Below are 20246 nucleotides of genomic sequence, written 5' to 3' on the forward strand. Positions count from 1 at the left end.
TCTCTCCTTTCCTTTTCTTTCCTCTCTCCTCTCTTATCCTCCTCTTCTCCTCTCCTCTCCTCTCCTCCTCTCTCCTTTCCTTTTCTTCCTCTCTCCTCTCCTCCTCCCCTTTCCTTTCCTTTTCTTTCCTCTCTCCTCTCCTCCTCTCCTCCTCTCCTCTCTCCTTTCCTTTTCTTTCCTCTCTCCTCTCCTCTCCTCTCTCTCCTCTCCTCTCCTCTCCTCTCCTCCTCTCCTCTCTCCTCTCCTCTCCTCTCCTCTCCTCCTCTCCTCTCCTCTCTCCTTTCCTTGTCTTTCCTCTCTCCTCTCCTCTCCTCCTCTCTCCTCTCCTCTCCTCTCTCCTTTCCTTTACTTTCCTCTCTCCTCTCCTCCTCTCCTCTCTCCTTTTCTTTCCTCTCTCCTCTCCTCCTCTCCTCTCCTCCTCTCCTCCTCTCCTCCTCTCCTCTCCTCTCTCCTTTCCTTTTCTTTCCTCTCTCCTCTCCTCCTCTCTCCTTTCCTTTTCTTTCCTCTCTCCTCTCCTCCTCTCTCCTTTCCTTTTCTTTCCTCTCCTCCTCTCCTCCTCTCTCCTTTCCTTTTCTCTCCTCTCCTCCTCTCCTCTCCTCTCTAGTTTCCAGCGGCCTCTGTTTGTTCTGGCAGATCGGAACCTGGACTTGGCCACGCCCCTCCACCACACCTGGACCTATCAGGCGCTGATCCATGACGTCCTGGTGAGCTGTCAATCATCTGTCTGTCTGAGAGGGGAGGAGAGAGGAAAGGAAAGGAAAGGAAAGGACAGAGCTCTCTGTCTCTCTCTCTCCTCTCTCCTGTAAACATGTCAGAGTCTGAGCGGAGCCGCCTGCCACCCAGAGAGAGACGTGTCTCTCCCCCTCTGTCCCCCTGTCACCATGACAACCAGGATATTATGATCTGCTGTTGTTGGTTAGGGTTGGGACAAGGATCTGCCTCCTGTCAGTCTGCGTCAGGACTCACTGAGGTCTGATTGGTAGTGAAGGACAGACAGACAGACAGGCAGGCAGACAGGCAGGCAGGCAGACAGACCGGGCTTCATCTGCTGATCTGGGATCAGATCCACCTCAGCTCTCTGAGTCTGCCAGGCTCTGAACACACAGCAGAGAACAGAGCTGAACTGTATCAGGATACAGAAAGAGATCCGAGCTCAGAGAGAAAAACAAGCGAACAGTTTTAGTTTTAGGTTGAAGAAGAGTCAGAGGAAACAGAGAGAGAGAAGAGAACAGATAGACAACAACCTGTCCTGATGAAACCTGATGATGTCATCAGGGACAACAAGCAGCCTATAGTAAGGAGGGCAAAGGTCACAGCACCCTGACAATACATGGAACAAATATTCCTGCAATCCCAGAATATATATATATATATATATATGTGTGTGTGCGCACCAGGACTTCCACCTGAACAGGGTGGTGATGGAGGAGGGGCCGGGGGCGGAGCCATCTCCTGCCGGTGCCAGACCAAAGAAGAAGAGCAGGAAGACCTACGACCTCACCGCTGCTGACAAGTTCTGGCAGAAACACAAGGGCAGGTTAGTTCCTGTGGAGGGGGAGGGGCTAGAGGGGGAGGGGCTACATGAGGTGGGGGAGGGACTAGAGGGCGAGGGGCTAGAGGGGGAGGGGCTACATGGGGTGGGGGAGGGGCTAGAGGGGGAGGGGCTAGAGGGGGAGGGGCTAGAGGAGGCGGTGAGGGCGAAGTGGTAGTGACTTGGTGAAGTGGTAGTGACTTGGTAGTAAAGTGGAAGTGACTTAGTGGAGTGGTAGTGACTTGGTAGTAAAGTGGAAGTGACTTGGTGAAGTGGTAGTGACTTGGTAGTAAAGTGGAAGTGACTTAGTGGTGAAGTGGTGGTGACTTGGTGAAGTGGAAGTGACTTGGTAGTAAAGTGGTAGTGACTTGGTGAAGTGGTAGTGACTTGGTAGTAAAGTGGAAGTGACTTAGTGGTGAAGTGGTGGTGACTTGGTGAAGTGGAAGTGACTTGGTAGTAAAGTGGTAGTGACTTGGTGAAGTGGTAGTGACTTGGTAGTAAAGTGGAACTGACTTAGTGGTGAAGTGGTGGTGACTTGGTGAAGTGGAAGTGACTTGGTGATGTGGAAGTGACTTGGTAGAAAAGTGGAAGTGACTTAGTGGTGAAGTGGAAGTGACTTAGTGGTGAAGTGGTGGCGACTTGGTGGTGAAGTGGAAGTGACCTGGTGGTGAAATGGTAGTGACTTGGTGGTGAAGTGGAAGTGACTTAGTGGTGAAGTGGTGGTGACTTGGTGAAGTGGAAGTGACTTGGTAGTAAAGTGGTAGTGACTTGGTGAAGTGGTAGTGACTTGGTAGTAAAGTGGAACTGACTCAGTGGTGAAGTGGTGGTGACTTGGTGAAGTGGAAGTGACTTGGTAGAAAAGTGGAAGTGACTTAGTGGTGAAGTGGAAGTGACTTAGTGGTGAAGTGGTGGCGACTTGGTGGTGAAGTGGAAGTGACCTGGTGGTGAAATGGTAGTGACCTGGTGGTGAAATGGTAGTGACTTGGTGGTAAAGTGGAAGTGACTTAGTGGTGATGAGGTGGCGACTTGGTGGTGAAGTGGAAGTGACCTGGTGGTGAAATGATAGTGACTTGGTGGTGAAGTGGAAGTGACCTCGTGTTGAAGTGGTAGTGACTTGGTGGTGACTTGGTGGTGACTGGGTGTGAAGTGGAAGTGACCTGGTGGTGAAGTGGTAGTGACTTGGTGGTGACTTGGTTGTGAAGTGGTGGTGACTTGGTGGTGAAGTGGTGGTGACTTGGTGGTGAAGTGGAAGTGACTTGGTGGTGAAGTGGTAGTGACTTGGTGGTGAAGTGGAAGTGACTTGGTGGTGAAGTGGTGGTGACTTGGTGGTGAAGTGGAAGTGACTTGGTGGTGAAGTGGTAGTGACTTGGTGGTGAAGTGGAAGTGACTTGGTGGTGAAGTGGTAGTGACTTGGCTGGGTTTAGAGTCCATCTTCATCATCTGACATCAAAGGGTTTTTATGTTAAATTTCCAAATAGGAAATTTGTTTTTCTGAATGATCTGAAAGCGCGTGAATGCAGAGTCTTTCCAGGAACAGTAAATAGCGAGATACAGTATCCAGTGTTGTGATTGGCTGTCTGTTGAGTGTCCAGCGTTGTGATTGGCTGTCTGTTGAGTGTCCAGCGTTGTGATTTGCTGTCTGTTGAGTGTCCAGTGTTGTGATTGGCTGTTGCAGTCCCTTCCCTGAGGTGGCGGAGTCGGTCCAGGAGGAGCTGGACACCTACAGAGCGCAGGAGGACGAGGTCAAACGGCTGAAGAGCATCATGGTGAGAGACAGACACACACAAACACACACACACACACACACACACACACACACACACACACCTATCCAAACATATGTGAGGATTTTTCGACTTGGATTTTGACAGGATACAGACATTTTATCCATCAGAAATTACTCTTAACTGTTCTGTCTGCTTATCTTCCTGCCTGTCTGTCTGCCTGTCTGCCTGCCTGTCTGTCTGTCTGCCTCTCTGTCTGTCTGCCTGTCTGTCTGTCTGCCTGTCTGTCTGCCTGTCTGCCTGCCTGTCTGTCTGTCTGCCTCTCTGTCTGTCTGCCTGTCTGCCTGCCTGTCTGTCTGTCTGCCTCTCTGTCTGTCTGCCTGTCTGTCTGTCTGTCTGCCTGCCTGCCTGCCTACCTGCCTGTCTGTCTGCCTGTCTGCCTGTCTGTCTGCCTGTCTGCCTGTCTGCCTGTCTGTCTGTCTGTCTGTCTGCAGGGTTTGGAGGGAGAGGATGAAGGAGCGATCAGCATGCTGTCGGACAACACGGCCAAACTCACCTCAGCTGTCAGGTACAAACTGAACTGAAATATTAAATTTAATATTAAATTAAATCGCCTTCCATCGTCTTCATTGCTGTTAAATGTCTGAAATTCAGTTTTAGAAGTCTGAAAAATGTTTCTGGTTTGACGGATGAAACTTCATTGATCCTGTGGGGAAACAGTGACAGGATCCAGCAAAGGAAAATAGAATACAAATAAGAATAGAGCAAAGGAAATATATCTAATATACGATGAGAGAGATTTTCTTTCTGAAGGTTTTGTTGTCAGTTTGTCGGCAGCATTTCTCTAAAACTTCTGAGTGGATTTCCATGTAATTTGTCTGACAGACCGAACAGCTGATTAGGTTCTGATAGTGATCCAGATTTGGGGTTTCTGCCATTAAACAATTATCGCTTTTTATCCCTAACTATGAAACTAACAGAGACAGACACTTGATTCCAAATCCTAAGGTGATGTTTGTCAAGAAATCAACTGAACTCAGATGTAAGTGATAAGAACGATGTGTTTGGGTGAAGCAGCTGGTTGGAGGTTCAGTTCTGCAGGAGGTTTCTCTCTCAGTGTCTTCTAGTTTTTCTACTTATTCTACTTTTCCATCAGTGAACATACAGGTTAGTCAGCTGGCCATTGTTACTTAAAGTTGTTTGTAGTTTAATGGCTGTTATTTTCAGTTAAAGTCAATAAATCCAGGAGCAGATTGATGTGGTTTTCACCCCCCCCCCCCCCAGCTCCCTGCCTGAGCTGTTGGAGAAGAAGAGGCTGATCGACCTCCACACCAACGTCGCTACGGCTGTTCTGGACCACATCAAGGTAAGGAAGGGTTACTGATGGGCCAGTAAGAAGCCCATGGGCCAGTAAGAGGTTGATGGGTCAGTAAGAGGCCCATGGACCAGTAAGAAGCCCATGGGCCAGTAAGAATCAGAATCAGAATCAGAATCAGAAATACTTTATTGATCCCCGAGGGGAAATTGGGTTACATTGCAGCTGCTCACATTGTAGAAGTGAATATATACAAGCGTAGAGAAATTATAAGAAATTATAAGAAAAATAGAAATACGAAAGTAAGAAATATGTAAAATATGTGCATTATACTACAATATATAACAATGAGAATAAAAATAATAATAATAATATAGAAATAAGAGAAATAAGAATTCTGTACAATATGCATCATACTCCCAATATATACATACACCAGTGTAAATAATTAAATAATTAATAAGTATTGCACAGTTGAATTATTGCAGTTGAATTATTGCAAAAAAAAAAAAAAATTGGTATTGCACAGTTAGATATAAGTTATAAGTTATGGGTTATAACTGCTGACAGGGTGAAATAGGTTCAAGAGCTAGTCTACTGACTCAGAGTGTCTGACACTCTGAGGGAGGAGTTGAAAAGTTTGATGGCCACAGGCAGGAATGAGTTCCCGTGGGCCAGTAAGAAGCCCATGGGCCAGTAAGAGGCCGATGGGCCAGTAAGAGGTTGATGGGCCAGTAAGAAGCCCATGTGCCAGTAAGAGGCAGATGGGCCAGTAAGAAGCCCATGGGCCAGTAAGAAGCCCACGGGCCAGTAAGAGGCAGATGGGCCAGTAAGAAGCCCATGGGCCAGTAAGAGGCCTATGGGCCAGTAAGAGGTTGATGGGCCAGTAAGAAGCCCATGGGCCAGTAAGAGGCTGATGGGCCAGTAAGAAGCCCATGGGCCAGTAAGAGGCAGATGGGCCAGTAAGAAGCCCATGGGCCAGTAAGAAGCCCATGGGCCAGTAAGAGGCAGATGGGCCAGTAAGAAGCCCATGGGCCAGTAAGAAGCCCATGGGCCAGTAAGAGGCAGATGGGCCAGTAAGAAGCCCATGGGCCAGTAAGAGGCAGATGGGCCAGTAAGAAGCCCATGGGCCAGTAAGAGGCAGATGGGCCAGTAAGAAGCCCATGGGCCAGTAAGAAGCCCATGGGCCAGTAAGAGGTTGATGGGCCAGTAAGAAGCCCATGGGCCAGTAAGAGGCAGATGGGCCAGTAAGAAGCCCATGGGCCAGTAAGAGGCTGATGGGCCAGTGATCACAATAATTTGCTAAATAATCAGATTATTGTTTTAGTTTCTTTCTGTCGCTGTTTCCTCAGAGCCGCAAACTGGACGTTTACTTCGAGTATGAAGAGAAACTGATGAGCAAGTCGACTTTAGACAAATCTCTGCTGGATATCATCAGCGACCCTGACGGTACGAACACACACACACACACTCACACATTTATTGAAAGGCATTCTGGGAAACATAGCTCACTAACTAATGACAAGGCAGGTTGAGGGAAAATAACCCTGGAATGTGTTGAACATCACAGACTGATGTTATATAACAGTTTTCCTTTAAAGTTGAATCTAGTCTCACACACACACACACACACATAGTCTGTTCTTCTGAGGACATGTGGACTTCATAAGCTCGCAAAAACATCACACACACCCGCCACACACACACACCACACACACACATTTTGACTAAAACCTTCAGTCAATCGGTGTGTAATTGTTTGTTTTTCTGTCTTCGTTCCCCAGCTGGAACCCCAGAAGACAAAATGCGACTGTTCCTCATCTATTACATCACCGCTCAGCAGGCTCCTTCAGAGGTAGAAGTGTGTGTGTGTGTGTGTGTGTGTGTGTGTGTGCGCGCAGTGAGTGTTAACAGGTTTACTGTGTGTTTATGGCCACACACAGAATTGAACACACAACCTGTGTGTTGTATGCATCATGCTATCATTGACCGAACAATATGGAATAATAATGTGGTGTGTGTATATAGTATCTATCTTAGTATATATAGTGTCTATCTTAGTATATATAGTATATAATATCTATCTTAATATGTATAGTATCTATCTTAGTATATATAGTGTCTATCTTAGTATATAATATCTATCTCAGTATATATAATATAAAGTATATAGTATCGATCTTAGTATATATAGACCCTTTTACAGTTTGTAAACTATGATGACATACGTAAGCGTGCGCACCTAGTTTGTCTCGATTCTGACAACCGAACACGCAACAAACCAGACATTTTGATGCTGGTAACAGTTTGATGCTGGTAACAGTTTTAATTCAATGTTTAAAGCTTGCTAACTCGTCTGGATGGCTGGGGTAAAACGCCACTTCCGGTGCCAACATGCGCACGCATATTTTTGATGACGTCGGCTGTAAAAGGATCTATAGTATAAAGTATCTATAGCTTCAGTGTTTTTTCACTATATGCACAAATGTTAAGAAAAGTTGAGCTGAAACAAACTACAGCCAGACATCTTGTTTCGTACGTTGTAATTATCTGCTTTTTGTTTGTCACTTTGAAAAATCTATATATTTGTTTTTTAATTGAACATCATAACCAATGTGGATTTAGCTTGTTGTTCAGACTGAACGTCCATCTGGTTCCACTCCATCATTCAGCTTCCTCGTTTGCCGTTTTCTGTGTGTGGGGGGGTTGATTTTCCCTGAACCGATCACTAGTGACGACGTATCTGAACCGATCACTAGTGACTGACGTATCTGAACCGATCACTAGTGACTGACGTATCTGAACCGATCACTAGTGACGACGTATCTGAACCGATCACTAGTGACGACGTATCGGCCGCTCTGACATCACTTCAGTCACATGATGCTGCAGCCAGTCAGCCTCATGGTTAGCAGACATTTACCAACTGACCAAGAATGTCTCCATTTGGACAGAAATATCATCTTTGCAAAGACAATCTGTTGGTTAAGGAGGCGATTTCAACAAATCTATTCTATGAAAACGGCAATGAAAAACTGTCGCACGAACGCTTCAAACTTTAGTCCCGCCCACAAAGGCTCTGATTGGCTCGATTGTTTCTCTGAGCGAGAACAAGCCGCTGACGAGGGAAACACCAGACTCTCTGAATCGCTCACAAATGTTTTAGGGTGGAGGGACAAGACTCAGGATCTGAACCAGGATAATGTTGTGACTTGACATTCGTAAATAAAATACGCCCCAGAGTCTCTTGTGATTGGTTCATTCGCTCTACGTGAAAGCGCATTCCGTCAGACTGTCGTACCTTTTTGCCGCTCGACCCGGGAATCTGACAGTTGAGTTGCAAAGGGATTTCGGGGGGGGGGGGGGGGGGGATTACCGGATCAACTTTCCCAGAATATCAACTCCGGCTCCGGCACACGACTCCGACACGGGAAATTTCTGGGTGAAGCTGCATAAGCTGACAGTTGCCATTTAACTTCTGATCAAGACTTTGGTTTAAATTTGTCTTAAGTCCGTCTTCTTCCTTGTATGTTGTCCAGAGAGTCTGCAGAGAGACTGCAGTTGTTTTCTCACTGGTAAAAATGCTTCAGACAGTTTCCTCAACAAGATGTTCTGTTGATTCTGTAGATTCCCTCGACCACACATCAGGAAATCTCTTACTTAATTCAGACTGAGCAAAGTCTGTGTTAGCATGACAGTTCACCAGCAATTTTTGAAGTGCAGAAAAATAAATTTAGTAGAAAAAGCCATGCCCGCACCTATCACAATCCATATCACAGTCTTGATATTGAGGAAAAGGGTTGCAGAATGTTTTGTTTTTGTTGTCAGTATTGAGCAGCCTCAACAAAACCTGCTATAATAATAACTAACCATCACTAATAATAACCACAGGTCAGTCTGCCTTCTCCAAAAAGCTTCTCCTTGCTGCCAACATCCAAATGAGTTCCATGTCAGTGTGTTTTCATTTCACATCAACAGAACAGATAATTCAGCAGCAGCTGCGGTGGGACTCCGTTCGCACCGAAAACTCGCCAAAATCTCAGTTTCCAAACGTTGCGTGATCCATGTTTTTCTGGACAGACTCTCTCTAAGAGCTTGTTCTTGGCACTGTCATCACATTTTGATCCATGGCAAAGTCAGAAGTGCGTCATGGTAAATGAGCAGTGAGCTAACACAGCCTACCAGGCAGCGTGACTCACCAAGCCGCTCCTGCCCCGGCTTAACCAAAACCATCGTCCTCTGGCTCTGATCTGGCGGCTACATTAGCTCAGCGGTGGCAAAGTCCCTGCATTGAATAATTTGTCACCAAAACTTCAAACCCGCTTATAGACGACATTTCTATCGGACTCAGGCTGAGATATCGTCAGATGTCTTCCTATACCCAACAGATATTCATGTTAATGTTTCAACAGTAAAATAAACTGAAAACAATATTCCACTTGGTTTCAACATGAAGGTTACTTGGCACTTGACTGCCATGAACACCAGAATATAATCTAATATATATAAAATATATAATATAATCTACTCACCAAGATCAGATGCAGCTGGACGAGTTTGTAGATGTTTATTTCCCATTCATTTGAATGAGCCACAAAAATAACCTGAAACCTGACATGGAACAGGTTGGTGAACAGATTCAACAACAGATCCTGCTTTAAGACGACAAAGCATCCTGGGTCCTTCCTCATTTAACATTTCTGTTCTTGGTTTACACTAAAATTAGTATTTAAGTTAGTATTTAAAAATAAAAGTAGATCCTGTCTCCCAAACGGGAACTATCTCTCCTAAATGGTATCCCTCCGCTGTGTTCTCTTCTATCAATAAACTGTGGACCCACAGTCAGTTGATCTGTTGTTGGATCTGTTCACCAACCTGTTCGATGTTTTCAGGCTTTTTTCTAATGAATGGGATGTAAAAGTCTGAATTGAAGTCTGATTCCATCCAGTCTGGGTGAGAGTTTATATTCTGGTTTTCATGGTGGTCAAGAGCCGAATAACCCCCATGTTGAAACTAAGTGGAATATTGTTTTAAAGTCCTAGATCACCAACATTACAAGCAGCCAGTATTGAGGAGGTCAAAGGTCAGAGCCAAAGTGCCGCAACAATATTCCTGTACAAGAAAAGAAATAAGAATCAGTGCTAAGGAGAGTAGAAGGCATTTTTCTGGGTATTGAGTATTTTCTGAGTTGAGGATGGAGAGCGGAGAGGCTTCAGTTAATTTGTGGCTGCAGCGCTGCCAGTTCTGTCAGAGGAGAACTGACTCTGGAGGATCTGGAACTTTCTTCAGTCCTCCAGCGGTTCGCTGTTTACTTCCTGGAACGCAACACTGTCGCTGAGTAAAACTAGAGATCTGACAACAGACGGATTTAAAACCCCAGCTGCACAATGTGGCTTTTGTTCTGTGGAGCGAAGGAGTCACCTTAAAGGTCAAAGGTCAGGAAGTGGTTTGACAGAGTGCCGGAGTAAACTGCAGTGTATTGATCTTCTATTGTTTCCCATTTGTTGGGCAGATATGATGAGGATTGATTAATTTTATTGATTTTATTTTTGGGTAGAGATAGAGAGTACAAAGTACTGTGCCTGCAGCAAACTATTCATTGACTATTCATTTTATTGATTTGTTTTAAGTAATTGATTAATCATTTAGTCTATAAAATGTTGAAATAATAATAAATATCCATCACAGTTCTCAGAGCCCAAACTGATTCTTCAGATTTCTTCCTAATATTAAACCCAAAGAATTTATTTTATGAGATGAAATGGAGAAAAGCAGCAAATCTTGTCATTTGTGACTTGATAAATGACTAAAATGATTCTGAGTTGGCACTAGTGCCAACTCAGAGTCGTAGTACAAACATACAGAGTCATAGTACAAACATAAAGCTTGTAGTCGTAGTACAAACATAAAGCACATAAAAAACATTAAAACAGCAATTCTTACTATTTCCCTCAAACTGTAACAGTCAGACATAAAGAGAAGCTCTCAGAGGCTACATTGTCATGTTTTAAAACATAGTCTGAGCTCCACTTATTCCTAGTAATCTTGTATGTAAACATATTTCTTTTTTTTTTTTTACCTTGTCTTGTTTCACGAGTACAAAAGTGTCCTTTTTATGTCCATGTTTTATGATCTTAATGTTACTGATGTAAAATTCTGCAGAGTATACCCTACTGCAAGCATGAATTAATAAAGTCAACGTCAAAGAACAATAAAAAATATAGCCGCAAGCGGTGATTGAGGGGTCCAAGCACAATTTGATAAGACAGACAGATAGACAAAACATTACAGAAGGTAGAAAGACACACACAAATACTGACATGTTGTGAAGTTCGGCTTTTGTGTTGGCCCGTGACTTCTGTCAAGTTCATCTTTTCATACGGACATTTGTCCAAAAATTAGAAACTTAAGACATTAGGCTTAGTTATCACAAGCTTAGCAGTGTGAGGTGATAGCTTTACCCACGGGACTTGAACCGGCAATCTTTTGCATTGCAGACCTATGCATTAACCATTTTAACTATGGTCAACTATGGTTACAATACCACCAAATGTTGCATGCTACCTCAGAGTTGAACTGTGCACATATGTACCAAATTTGTTTAAGGTAGGCCAACAACTTCCTGATTTATGGCAATTTTTGTATATTAGGCCTTGTCTACAAATTTTGAAAGCCAATTGTGCAGGACAGTCCAGACATGCTGTGAGTGAAAATTGGTGAAGATTGGACAAAATATGTAGGAGAAGAAGCGAAAAAACATGGCGGAAAACCTTGTGGGCTGAAGTGGGAGTGGCCTATATGGATAGATGCAACTTAGCCCAAGGAATCCAGCAATCAAGGAATTTTGTTCCTATGATCTACAGTCAACGAGTTATGGCCTTTTAAAATTTGAAATGTTGCTATAGCGCCCCCTATAGGTGAAATGATACTATTTTTTGTATATTGGCTCAGAGTACATACCTGCACATGTGTACCAAGTTTGGTTACCATAGGACAATGCGTTCCTGAGTTATGGCGATTTTTGTGAAATAGGCCCCACCCACAACAGTTTGAAGTCGATTGAACTTTGGATTATATGAAAACGGTGTGGAATATCAAAAAACTGCTCGATAATTTTTGTGCAGGACAGTCCAGACATGCTGTGTCGCAAATTTGGTGATGATTGGACAAAATTTGTAGGAGGAGTAGCGAAAAAACAGTTTTGGACAAAATTCAAAATGGCGGAAAATCTAGTTAGGCGGAAATGGGCGGGGCCTGTATGGATGGATGCAGAATGAACCAAGGAAAGTGGAATTTTGATTGTGGCCCATACGGTTCAGAAGTTATAGGCCAAAACGTAAAGTTGCTTGCTATAGCGCCACCATGAGGCCAATTGACGTGGATTTTGTAACCTGAGTAGCGGCTGAGACTTTGGACCCATCTGCCAAGTTTGGTCGCTGTAGCTCTTATGGTTTCTGAGATCCAGATACTTTTAGGGCAGAAGAAGAAGAAGAAGAAGAAGAGGAATCCGAACAAAAACAATAGGGTTCCCTGCACTACGTGCTTGGACCCCTAATAACCATTCCTGGTGTAGCTGCATGCAGTTTACTTCCAGCAATAATAACCCTGAACACGTCTTTTAAAAACTCATCTGGACTGTGATTCTTTCATAAGAAGATACCAGAGTAGAAAACTGAGCTGTGTTTGAGTTGAGCTTAAAGAATCAGTTCAAGATTTTGTTCCTCTATATAATGACTCTCTTTATCTCTGCAGTTGTTGGACCCACAGACAGTATTCGCTCCGGAGTCAGCTGTCGGTTGTTTGCCTCTTGCTGCCAACAGTAGTCGCGTTTCCATCAAGCCATTTAATGCGAAAAATTAAGTTTTGAATGGGAATAAGCTGAATGGAAACACCAACTTTCGCAAAAACTTATCTGTGGATAAAAAGGTTATTCGAAAAACGGCATTGAAGACGTATTTTGCGTATTAATGACGCAAAGTTTCCTGAACCCTGTTCTGTAGCTGCAGCTTGTTCAGTCTGCCGCTGTGTTCCTCTGGAGGAACCGGCGGCCCAAAGACCGGCCCAAAGACCGGCCCAGAGACCGGCCCAGAGACCGGCCCAAAGACCGGCCCAAAGACCGGCCCAAAGACCGGCCGATGATCCTGCAGCAGATCAGATGTTTCCCTAACTAACCCGTTTCACCCAGAGGCTCTCAGTCTGTAAAATGCCTTCACACAGAGACTCCCAGAACTGTTTTGTGTGTCTCTTTTCCCAGATATGGCGACCATCGTTGAATGACATTTCTCCTATAATATTGGCCATAAATTTATGTAATAAATTGTTTTAACTTTTACTTTGTCTCCCTTTTTGCGATGGCCCACACGAGCCAGGTTGTAACATATGGGGGTTCGTCCAGGACAACCCAACTTGTGTGGGCCGTAACAAAAAGGGAGACAAAGTAAAAGTTAAAACAATAATTTATTACATAAACTAGGGGAAAATAACTAAGCAGAACAAAAGAGGTGTGGATAGGTGAGGAGGGAGACAGACTGATGGAAGGACTGCACCGGGCCCAGGTCTCTGTCAGTCTCCATGACGACCCGCCCACCAGGCTCCTGCAGGACAAACATGCACAGCACCAGCAAGCAGAGCAGGAGGGTCGTCACAAGGAGTAGAGGAGTGGAGGAGGAGAAGTGGAGAGGAGTGGAGGAGGAGAGGTGGAGAGGAGTAGAAGTGGAGAGGAGGAGAGGAGGAGGAGAGGTGGAGAGCAGGAGAGGAGTGGAGGTGGTGTTGGTGTTGGTTCTGGGATGGCAGAACTTGCTGTTGACATGTCTGCAGAAGTTGTTTGATGAGTTGAAGGTGTCATCTTCAGAACATCTGTGCTGGATTCAGATGACAGACCCACTTTCTCTCTCTCCTCTTCCCAGCCAGGTTCATACATCAACATCAACAGGGAGAGTGACATCACAGACTGCGGATCAGTAAATAGTGCGAATGGTTTCGACAGATGTTTTCTTGTCAACTGCGCCCTCATGTCCTAAAACCACATTACACTCAATAGCCGCGTTCTGGACCGGCTTTATGAAAAGCATCTTCTTGGCTGCGCCGTGATAATTTCATTACAAGTCGATGATAGAACAAAGATGACCCGGCCCAAGTGCCAAGTTCCTTTCGGGAAACAGAAACCTGGTCAGATTCACTGTAACAGGAACACAGCTGGATCGGGGTTCAGCTTGGCAGAAAGATCCTCATCCTTTATGAAACGACAGGGATGGCGACTGCTGCTCCAGTTTTAATGCGATGTACAGTTTTATTCAGCATCTGACCAACCAACAGGTTTCTGCACCTGATCCTTTCATTCACTGTTTTTACAACACTCAGTTTTTATGCGAGAAAGAAATTCCCTCTGTTGTTCAGAACTTTTGTAACACGGTCGATGTTTTGATCACAGGGAAGAACAGAAACGTTTCAAATCCTGAAAAGTTTCTTTATGTCCCTCAAATTTCTGCTGGGATCCCAAAACCTTCAGTCAGCAGCAGCAGCTGGTTGTTGCTGCGTAGATATTTCTGTGTAATTGTTTACTGGAATTGTTTTTTAACATTATTCGTAGAATATAAGCATGTTGGCAATATTGAAATATTTGTTCCAAAACAGAGTGCGGACCAAAACAGAGTGCGGACCAAAACGCGAGTTTTGAAAGCCAGAATCTGAGCAGCTGTAACCAAATAATAGTTGAGTCATTGGTGTTGATCAACAACCCTGCAGATGTATTATGGTCTGTTTGTGATATGGGGCAGAAACCTGACAACAACTTTAGTGAAATATCATTTCAGACACAGTACCAAAGTACCAAAACATGAAAATACAAAGACAAAGAAATCTTGGTGTGGATTATCTTCTGTCAGTGGCATCGGCATCCGGACAGAGAGCTGAAGTTGGTCTTTTCAAAGTCTGATGCCTGATGATTTACACCGAGCCACTTCAGCGTCTGAGCAGATCTGACAGCCATCTGATCTGCTCAGACGCAGAAAAGCCGGTGGAAATGCAACCAAGACGCACTGGAGAGGGTTTAGTGTCCGACTGCTCAAACCACCTTCGGAGGCGGCTTGAGATGCATCGGATCCTCAAGTCTGCCAAGTGTAAATGCATCGGTCTTGTTGAGCCGCGTACGTAACCATCAATTCCTCCCAAACGGACAAACGTCTTTCAACAACGCCCGTAATGAATCCTGATGCTGTGAATGTGCTTTTCATTCCAGTCTCTGTGTGAGAAAATGACAAAGATGGATAAGAGAAATTTCCCTGGTTTCCCTCAGTTCAGGCGTCACCAATGAAATAAAGTTTGAGAGGCAACATGTCCCAGCAGCAGCTAACGCCCCAGCTGCACCCAGACGGTTTATAAAACTAAAACTAAGAATATATATGAAAATGTAAAGGTTGACCAAGAAGCTGACTGTGGTGCAGAGCTGCTGTAGGACAAAACCACAGCGCAGCATTAATTTATAACCTCATGACATGAAGTCCAACTGCTGAACACCTTGATGCACTTCAGACTGACTCACACCACATGAGCCTGTAATGAAGTGCTGAAGCTTTTTGGACAAACAAGGAAACACAGACAGATTTAGTTTCAAACGTTCTTCTTACACAGAATATTATTATCAGAGGGATTTCTAATTTGCTGTAGAGTCGGCCTGGAAATGAACTGAGTGTAAAAGCCATTTTTATAAGTTTTTCATATAAGTCGCCGTTCCCCACTGTCTCCAACATGTCGCAGCATGGCTCAGCTTCACATTCTCACTAAAGTGTTTTTTTATAATCTGTGAAGTAGCGGCTGTCGTCTGATTTGAAGAAAACACAGAAATGCAAACAAAAACAAAGTTTGTGTGGCCGGCCGTCTGCAGACTCACAGCAGAGCAGGAGAGATGCAGTCAGGCCCGGGGTGAAGAGAATGTGGATCGATCAGATCTGGATCAGTCAGATCTGGATCCTATCTGGATAAGAGACGCATGGAATGACAAGTGGAACTGCGGCCTGAGTGTTATAGAGAGCTGAAGTTGGTCTTTTTAAAACCAAAGTATCCCGACAGAACTAAACCCACTGAGCAAAAGACGGGATTTCAACGTCTCGTCTATGCTTTAGCTCTCATATAGCCCAGGATCATTACGGCTATGTATAGACCTGTTTTAGACCAAGTAGTAAATACATTATTACAATGAATAAACATCTGTAAATACCAAAAATATGCACCAGTGAAGTCCTGTAGACTAGCCTACAAGATAATTATCTCAGCACAAGAAGTAATTTCAACATTGTGTCTATGCGTAGCTCTCATATAGTCCAGGATAATATTGTCTATGTATAGACATCTAATAAACTTTCACTTTTCAACCCCATTTAAACTTAATTTAGCCTAGACGGCTATGGGCCATTTAGACGTGTTTTAAACGTCTAATCAACGTAAAATTGCTGTGTGAAGCTCGTCTGTTCTGTCAGTGTGATCCTTTCAACACGCTGCTGTTTCATGTCAGTGTCTTGTCAGTGTCTTGTCAGTGTCTTGTCAGTGTCTTGTCAGTGTCTTGTCTTGTCAGTGTCTTGTCAGTGTCTTGTCAGTGTCTTGTCAGTGTCTTGTCAGTGTCGTGTCAGTGTCTTGTCTTGTCAGTGTCTGTCGTGTCAGTGTCTTGTCAGTGTCTTGTCAGTGTCTTGTCAGTGTCTTGTCAGTGTCTTGTCAGTGTCGTGTCAGTGTCTTGTCAGTGTCTTGTCAGTGTCGTGTCAGTGTCGTGTCAGTGTCTTGTCAGTGTCTTGTCAGTGTCGTGTCAGTGTCTTGTCAGTGTCGTGTCTGTCGTGTCAGTGTCTTGTCAATGTCTTGTCAGTGTCTTGTCAGTGTCGTGTCAGTGTCTTGTCAGTGTCTTGTCAGTGTCTTGTCAGTGTCTTGTCAGTGTCGTGTCTGTGTCTTGTCAGTGTCTTGTCAGTGTCGTGTCAGTGTCGTGTCAGTGTCGTGTCAGTGTCTTGTCAGTGTCTTGTCAGTGTCTTGTCAGTGTCGTGTCTGTCGTGTCAGTGTCTTGTCAGTGTCTTGTCAGTGTCTTGTCAGTGTCGTGTCAGTGTCGTGTCAGTGTCGTGTCAGTGTCTTGTCAGTGTCTTGTCAGTGTCGTGTCTGTCGTGTCAGTGTCTTGTCAGTGTCTTGTCAGTGTCTTGTCAGTGTCGTGTCTGTCGTGTCAGTGTCGTGTCTGTGTCTTGTCAGTGTCTTGTCAGTGTCGTGTCAGTGTCGTGTCAGTGTCGTGTCAGTGTCTTGTCAGTGTCTTGTCAGTGTCTTGTCAGTGTCGTGTCTGTCGTGTCAGTGTCTTGTCAGTGTCTTGTCAGTGTCTTGTCAGTGTCTTGTCAGTGTCGTGTCAGTGTCGTGTCAGTGTCGTGTCAGTGTCTTGTCAGTGTCTTGTCAGTGTCTTGTCAGTGTCGTGTCTGTCGTGTCAGTGTCTTGTCAGTGTCTTGTCAGTGTCTTGTCAGTGTCTTGTCAGTGTCTTGTCAGTGTCGTGTCAGTGTCTTGTCAGTGTCGTGTCTGTCGTGTCTGTCGTGTCAGTGTCTTGTCAGTGTCGTGTCAGTGTCGTGTCAGTGTCTTGTCAGTGTCGTGTCTGTCGTGTCTGTCGTGTCAGTGTCTTGTCAGTGTCGTGTCAGTGTCTTATCAGTGTCATGTCAGTGTCTTGTCAGTGTCATGTCTGTCGTGTCAGTGTCGTGTCAGTGTCTTGTCAGTGTCTTGTCTTGTCAGTGTCATGTCTGTCGTGTCAGTGTCGTGTCAGTGTCTTGTCAGTGTCTTGTCTTGTCAGTGTCATGTCAGTGTCGTGTCAGTGTCTTGTCAGTGTCTTGTCTTGTCAGTGTCTTGTCAGTGTCTTGTCTTGTCAGTGTCTTGTCTTGTCAGTGTCTTGTCAGTGTCTTGTCAGTCTAACAGTCTGTTATTAAGCAGCCATCCAGCTGAACTCTGTCCTCTGCTGATGATGGATGATGAGTTCAGGCCGCCAGGAAATGAGCTGCACTCCTCCTTTCATCTTTTCATCTTTTCTTCTGCGTTCACCAGAAAGACAGACCACCCCCCCCCCCCACCCACCCACCCCAAATCCCCCCAAATCCTCTCTCTCTCTTCTTCTGTCTGTGGTCATCTTTCTTCTTCTATGACCAACACTTGGCCTCTTGTCTGTGTGTCTTTCTGTTTCTTTCAGGCTGTTCTTCCAGTGCTTCCTTTCATCTCTCTCTGTCTCTCTGTCTCTCTCTCTCTCTCTCTGTTCCTCACCTCTCTCTCACCCTTCTCTCCCTCCTCCTCTTCCTCCTCTTCTATCTTGACCATAGAGACCAGATCCTCCAGGGAGCTGCTACAGTTTCTGACTGATGTGGTGGAGATTTCAGTTCTATGAAAACCACCACACACACACACACACACACACACACATGCGCGCGTACACGCACACGCACACGCACACGCACACGCACACACACACACACACAAGCACACACACCCTCACATGGCTTGGCTGTTGCGTAACGCCTCGGCTCCCACTGAGCTGCCAGTCAGAAACGTATTGAGGAGGAAGCAGTGGTTCTCAACATGCCGTCCGGGGACCACCAGGGGTCCTTGAGGGGATTCCAGGCGGTCCCCAACAAATTGATTAATTGTTAAACGTCACATTATTTAATTTACGAGAAGTCAACACAATTAGTGAAAGTAGTAGAATGACTGTTCTGATCATAGTTTCTCTGATAGAAGGTAAAACATGACAGAAGGTTGATTGTTGGTTGTGAAACCGTCCAACCTGCCCACCAAGCTGATGATGGTCTCGCTCTGCGGAGGGCACAGTGGTGTTGTCATGACAACGCTGAACCATAGAGGCCAGCACTGGACCAGAGACTCTTTAATCTTTTGCAAAAAACAGCAAAATGTAGCTTATGACACAAAATACAATACGGCCAACATTCGAACACGGAGCTGACGGGTTCAACCTAACAAATCAAACCCTAACCCTAACAAACCAAACCCTAACCCTAACAAACCAAACCCTAACCCTCACCTGCCCTAACCCACCTGTCGGCTTCTTCGGTGGTACTTCAGCGTTGTCGTGTGTTATAATAATAATAATAATACATGACATTTATATAGCGCTTTTCTCGGTGCTCAAAGACGCTTTACAACACAGGATAAAACAAATTTAATAGAGATATATATAAAGATCAGGTTCAGGTGAAATGTTTCTCTGCTTCATGTCGCTCCGCCTGCTGCCTTCTGTCTTCTTTGTGTTTCATCAGTTACTTTGTTCTTTTGTGTTTAAATGATTTCACTAAAAACTCCACTGATGCAGTTCAAGACAAGATCACACATTGTTCAGTTTGATCGTTGAATTGATAATCTTGATCGACCAAATTCTTAGTGGCAATTAATCGATCATCGATTAATCATTTACAGCCCATTGGCGGCTAATGTAACACCGGTACATTTACATGTCAGTCATTTAGAATGAGCAGCCGTGGAATAATGTTGAATTCCTCCAGCAACAACGTTAATATAATAATATGGAGGTCAAGGGTCAGAGGTTACAGCACCCTGACATTAGAGGGCTTTCAGGTGACGTATTGCACCCTCTGGCGGCCATGTTGGAGGTCCTTGGCTGTTTGAACAGCTGGTTGTGCACAGCATTACACGCTCTGAAATATGAACCGACCGGTCTGTGTAACGTTGACCTCTGACCCCTGCTGTCTGTCTGTTATTGTATGAACTGCAGATGACTGACAGCTCCTGGAACAGAAGGGTTAGAGACAGAGGCGAAGTAGAAGAGCAGATCAGCCAAGAATTTACACCAACAGTTTATGGAGACTTTCATTCCAAAATGCTACTTATCTATTTTGGAAAGATTTAGAGATAATTCTTTTCTCAGAACCTGAACTGACTTGTAAACACAGACGCTCAGATGGTCCTGCTTTACATTCAGCAACAATCTTTCAGATAGTGGAGATTTCATTTTGGGAAGTGAAGTCTTCCTTTCTTCATTTCTTCCTTGTGCTTTTGTTCCTTGAAAGAATTTGCCAGCTGTTTGGAAAACAAGCTCTTTGATCTAAATTATCTCACATTTAAGATTTCTGTTCTAAAAGGCTAAACATCGATTTCCATTTTTTCAAACAGAAAGTCTCACTTTTGTGTTTTTGAAGCCAAACTGACATCAGCTGTGTGTCTAAAACGCTGCATGATTTGTCTTTGTGTGTATGTGTGTGTGTGTGTGTGTGTGTGTGTGTGTGTGTGTATTGCAGACTGACTTGGAGCAGTATAAGAAGGCTCTGCTGGATGCAGGCTGTGACCTTTCACCTCTCAACTACATCAAACAGTGGAAGTAAGTCATTCAGTCTGTCTGCTCTTTAAAGTCATCAAATTAATTAAAGTCACAGTGAACGTTTTTATATAAAACCACAACATCAGCTGTAAGATAGTTTTGGTTTCACTTGACTTCCCAGCAGCCTCATTCCAGTCTGTTAACCTGCATATTGACCCATGGAAAAGCTTTGGATGTATACAATAACACTGTGTTTTAAGTTTTATTTGTCATATTTCCTGTAGCTTCATTCAGCAGCAGCTTTCCTGTGTATTCTGAGTGGAAAGAGCAGATTAAAGTGTCGCCTCTGTCTTCAGTTGAATGAATTCAGGAAAAGGGAGAATCTGATCCAGTTTT

General features: G+C 44.5%; 1 protein-coding gene across 1 annotated transcript in view; it reads left to right on the top strand.

Moving 5' to 3' along the window:
* Window positions 1–604: 604 nt before the first annotated feature.
* The window catches only part of scfd1 (sec1 family domain containing 1), a gene marked incomplete at its 5' end in the record, with an annotated part of 40128 nt that continues 20486 nt past the window's right edge, over window positions 605–20246 (top strand). The window contains 8 exons of the mRNA XM_071535996.1: window positions 605–704; window positions 1398–1537; window positions 3207–3297; window positions 3750–3823; window positions 4540–4621; window positions 5923–6019; window positions 6355–6425; window positions 19831–19910. Of these exons, the coding sequence (XP_071392097.1) occupies window positions 605–704; window positions 1398–1537; window positions 3207–3297; window positions 3750–3823; window positions 4540–4621; window positions 5923–6019; window positions 6355–6425; window positions 19831–19910 (735 nt within the window). The remainder of the gene's footprint in view (window positions 705–1397; window positions 1538–3206; window positions 3298–3749; window positions 3824–4539; window positions 4622–5922; window positions 6020–6354; window positions 6426–19830; window positions 19911–20246) is intronic.

This window comes from Centroberyx affinis, unplaced genomic scaffold (assembly GCF_046629955.1).
Source record: "Centroberyx affinis isolate AG114_WGS23_722 - 3 ecotype Tasmania unplaced genomic scaffold, CSIRO-AGI_Caff_v1 ptg002810l_1, whole genome shotgun sequence".
NCBI classification, from domain to species: Eukaryota; Metazoa; Chordata; class Actinopteri; order Beryciformes; family Berycidae; genus Centroberyx; species Centroberyx affinis.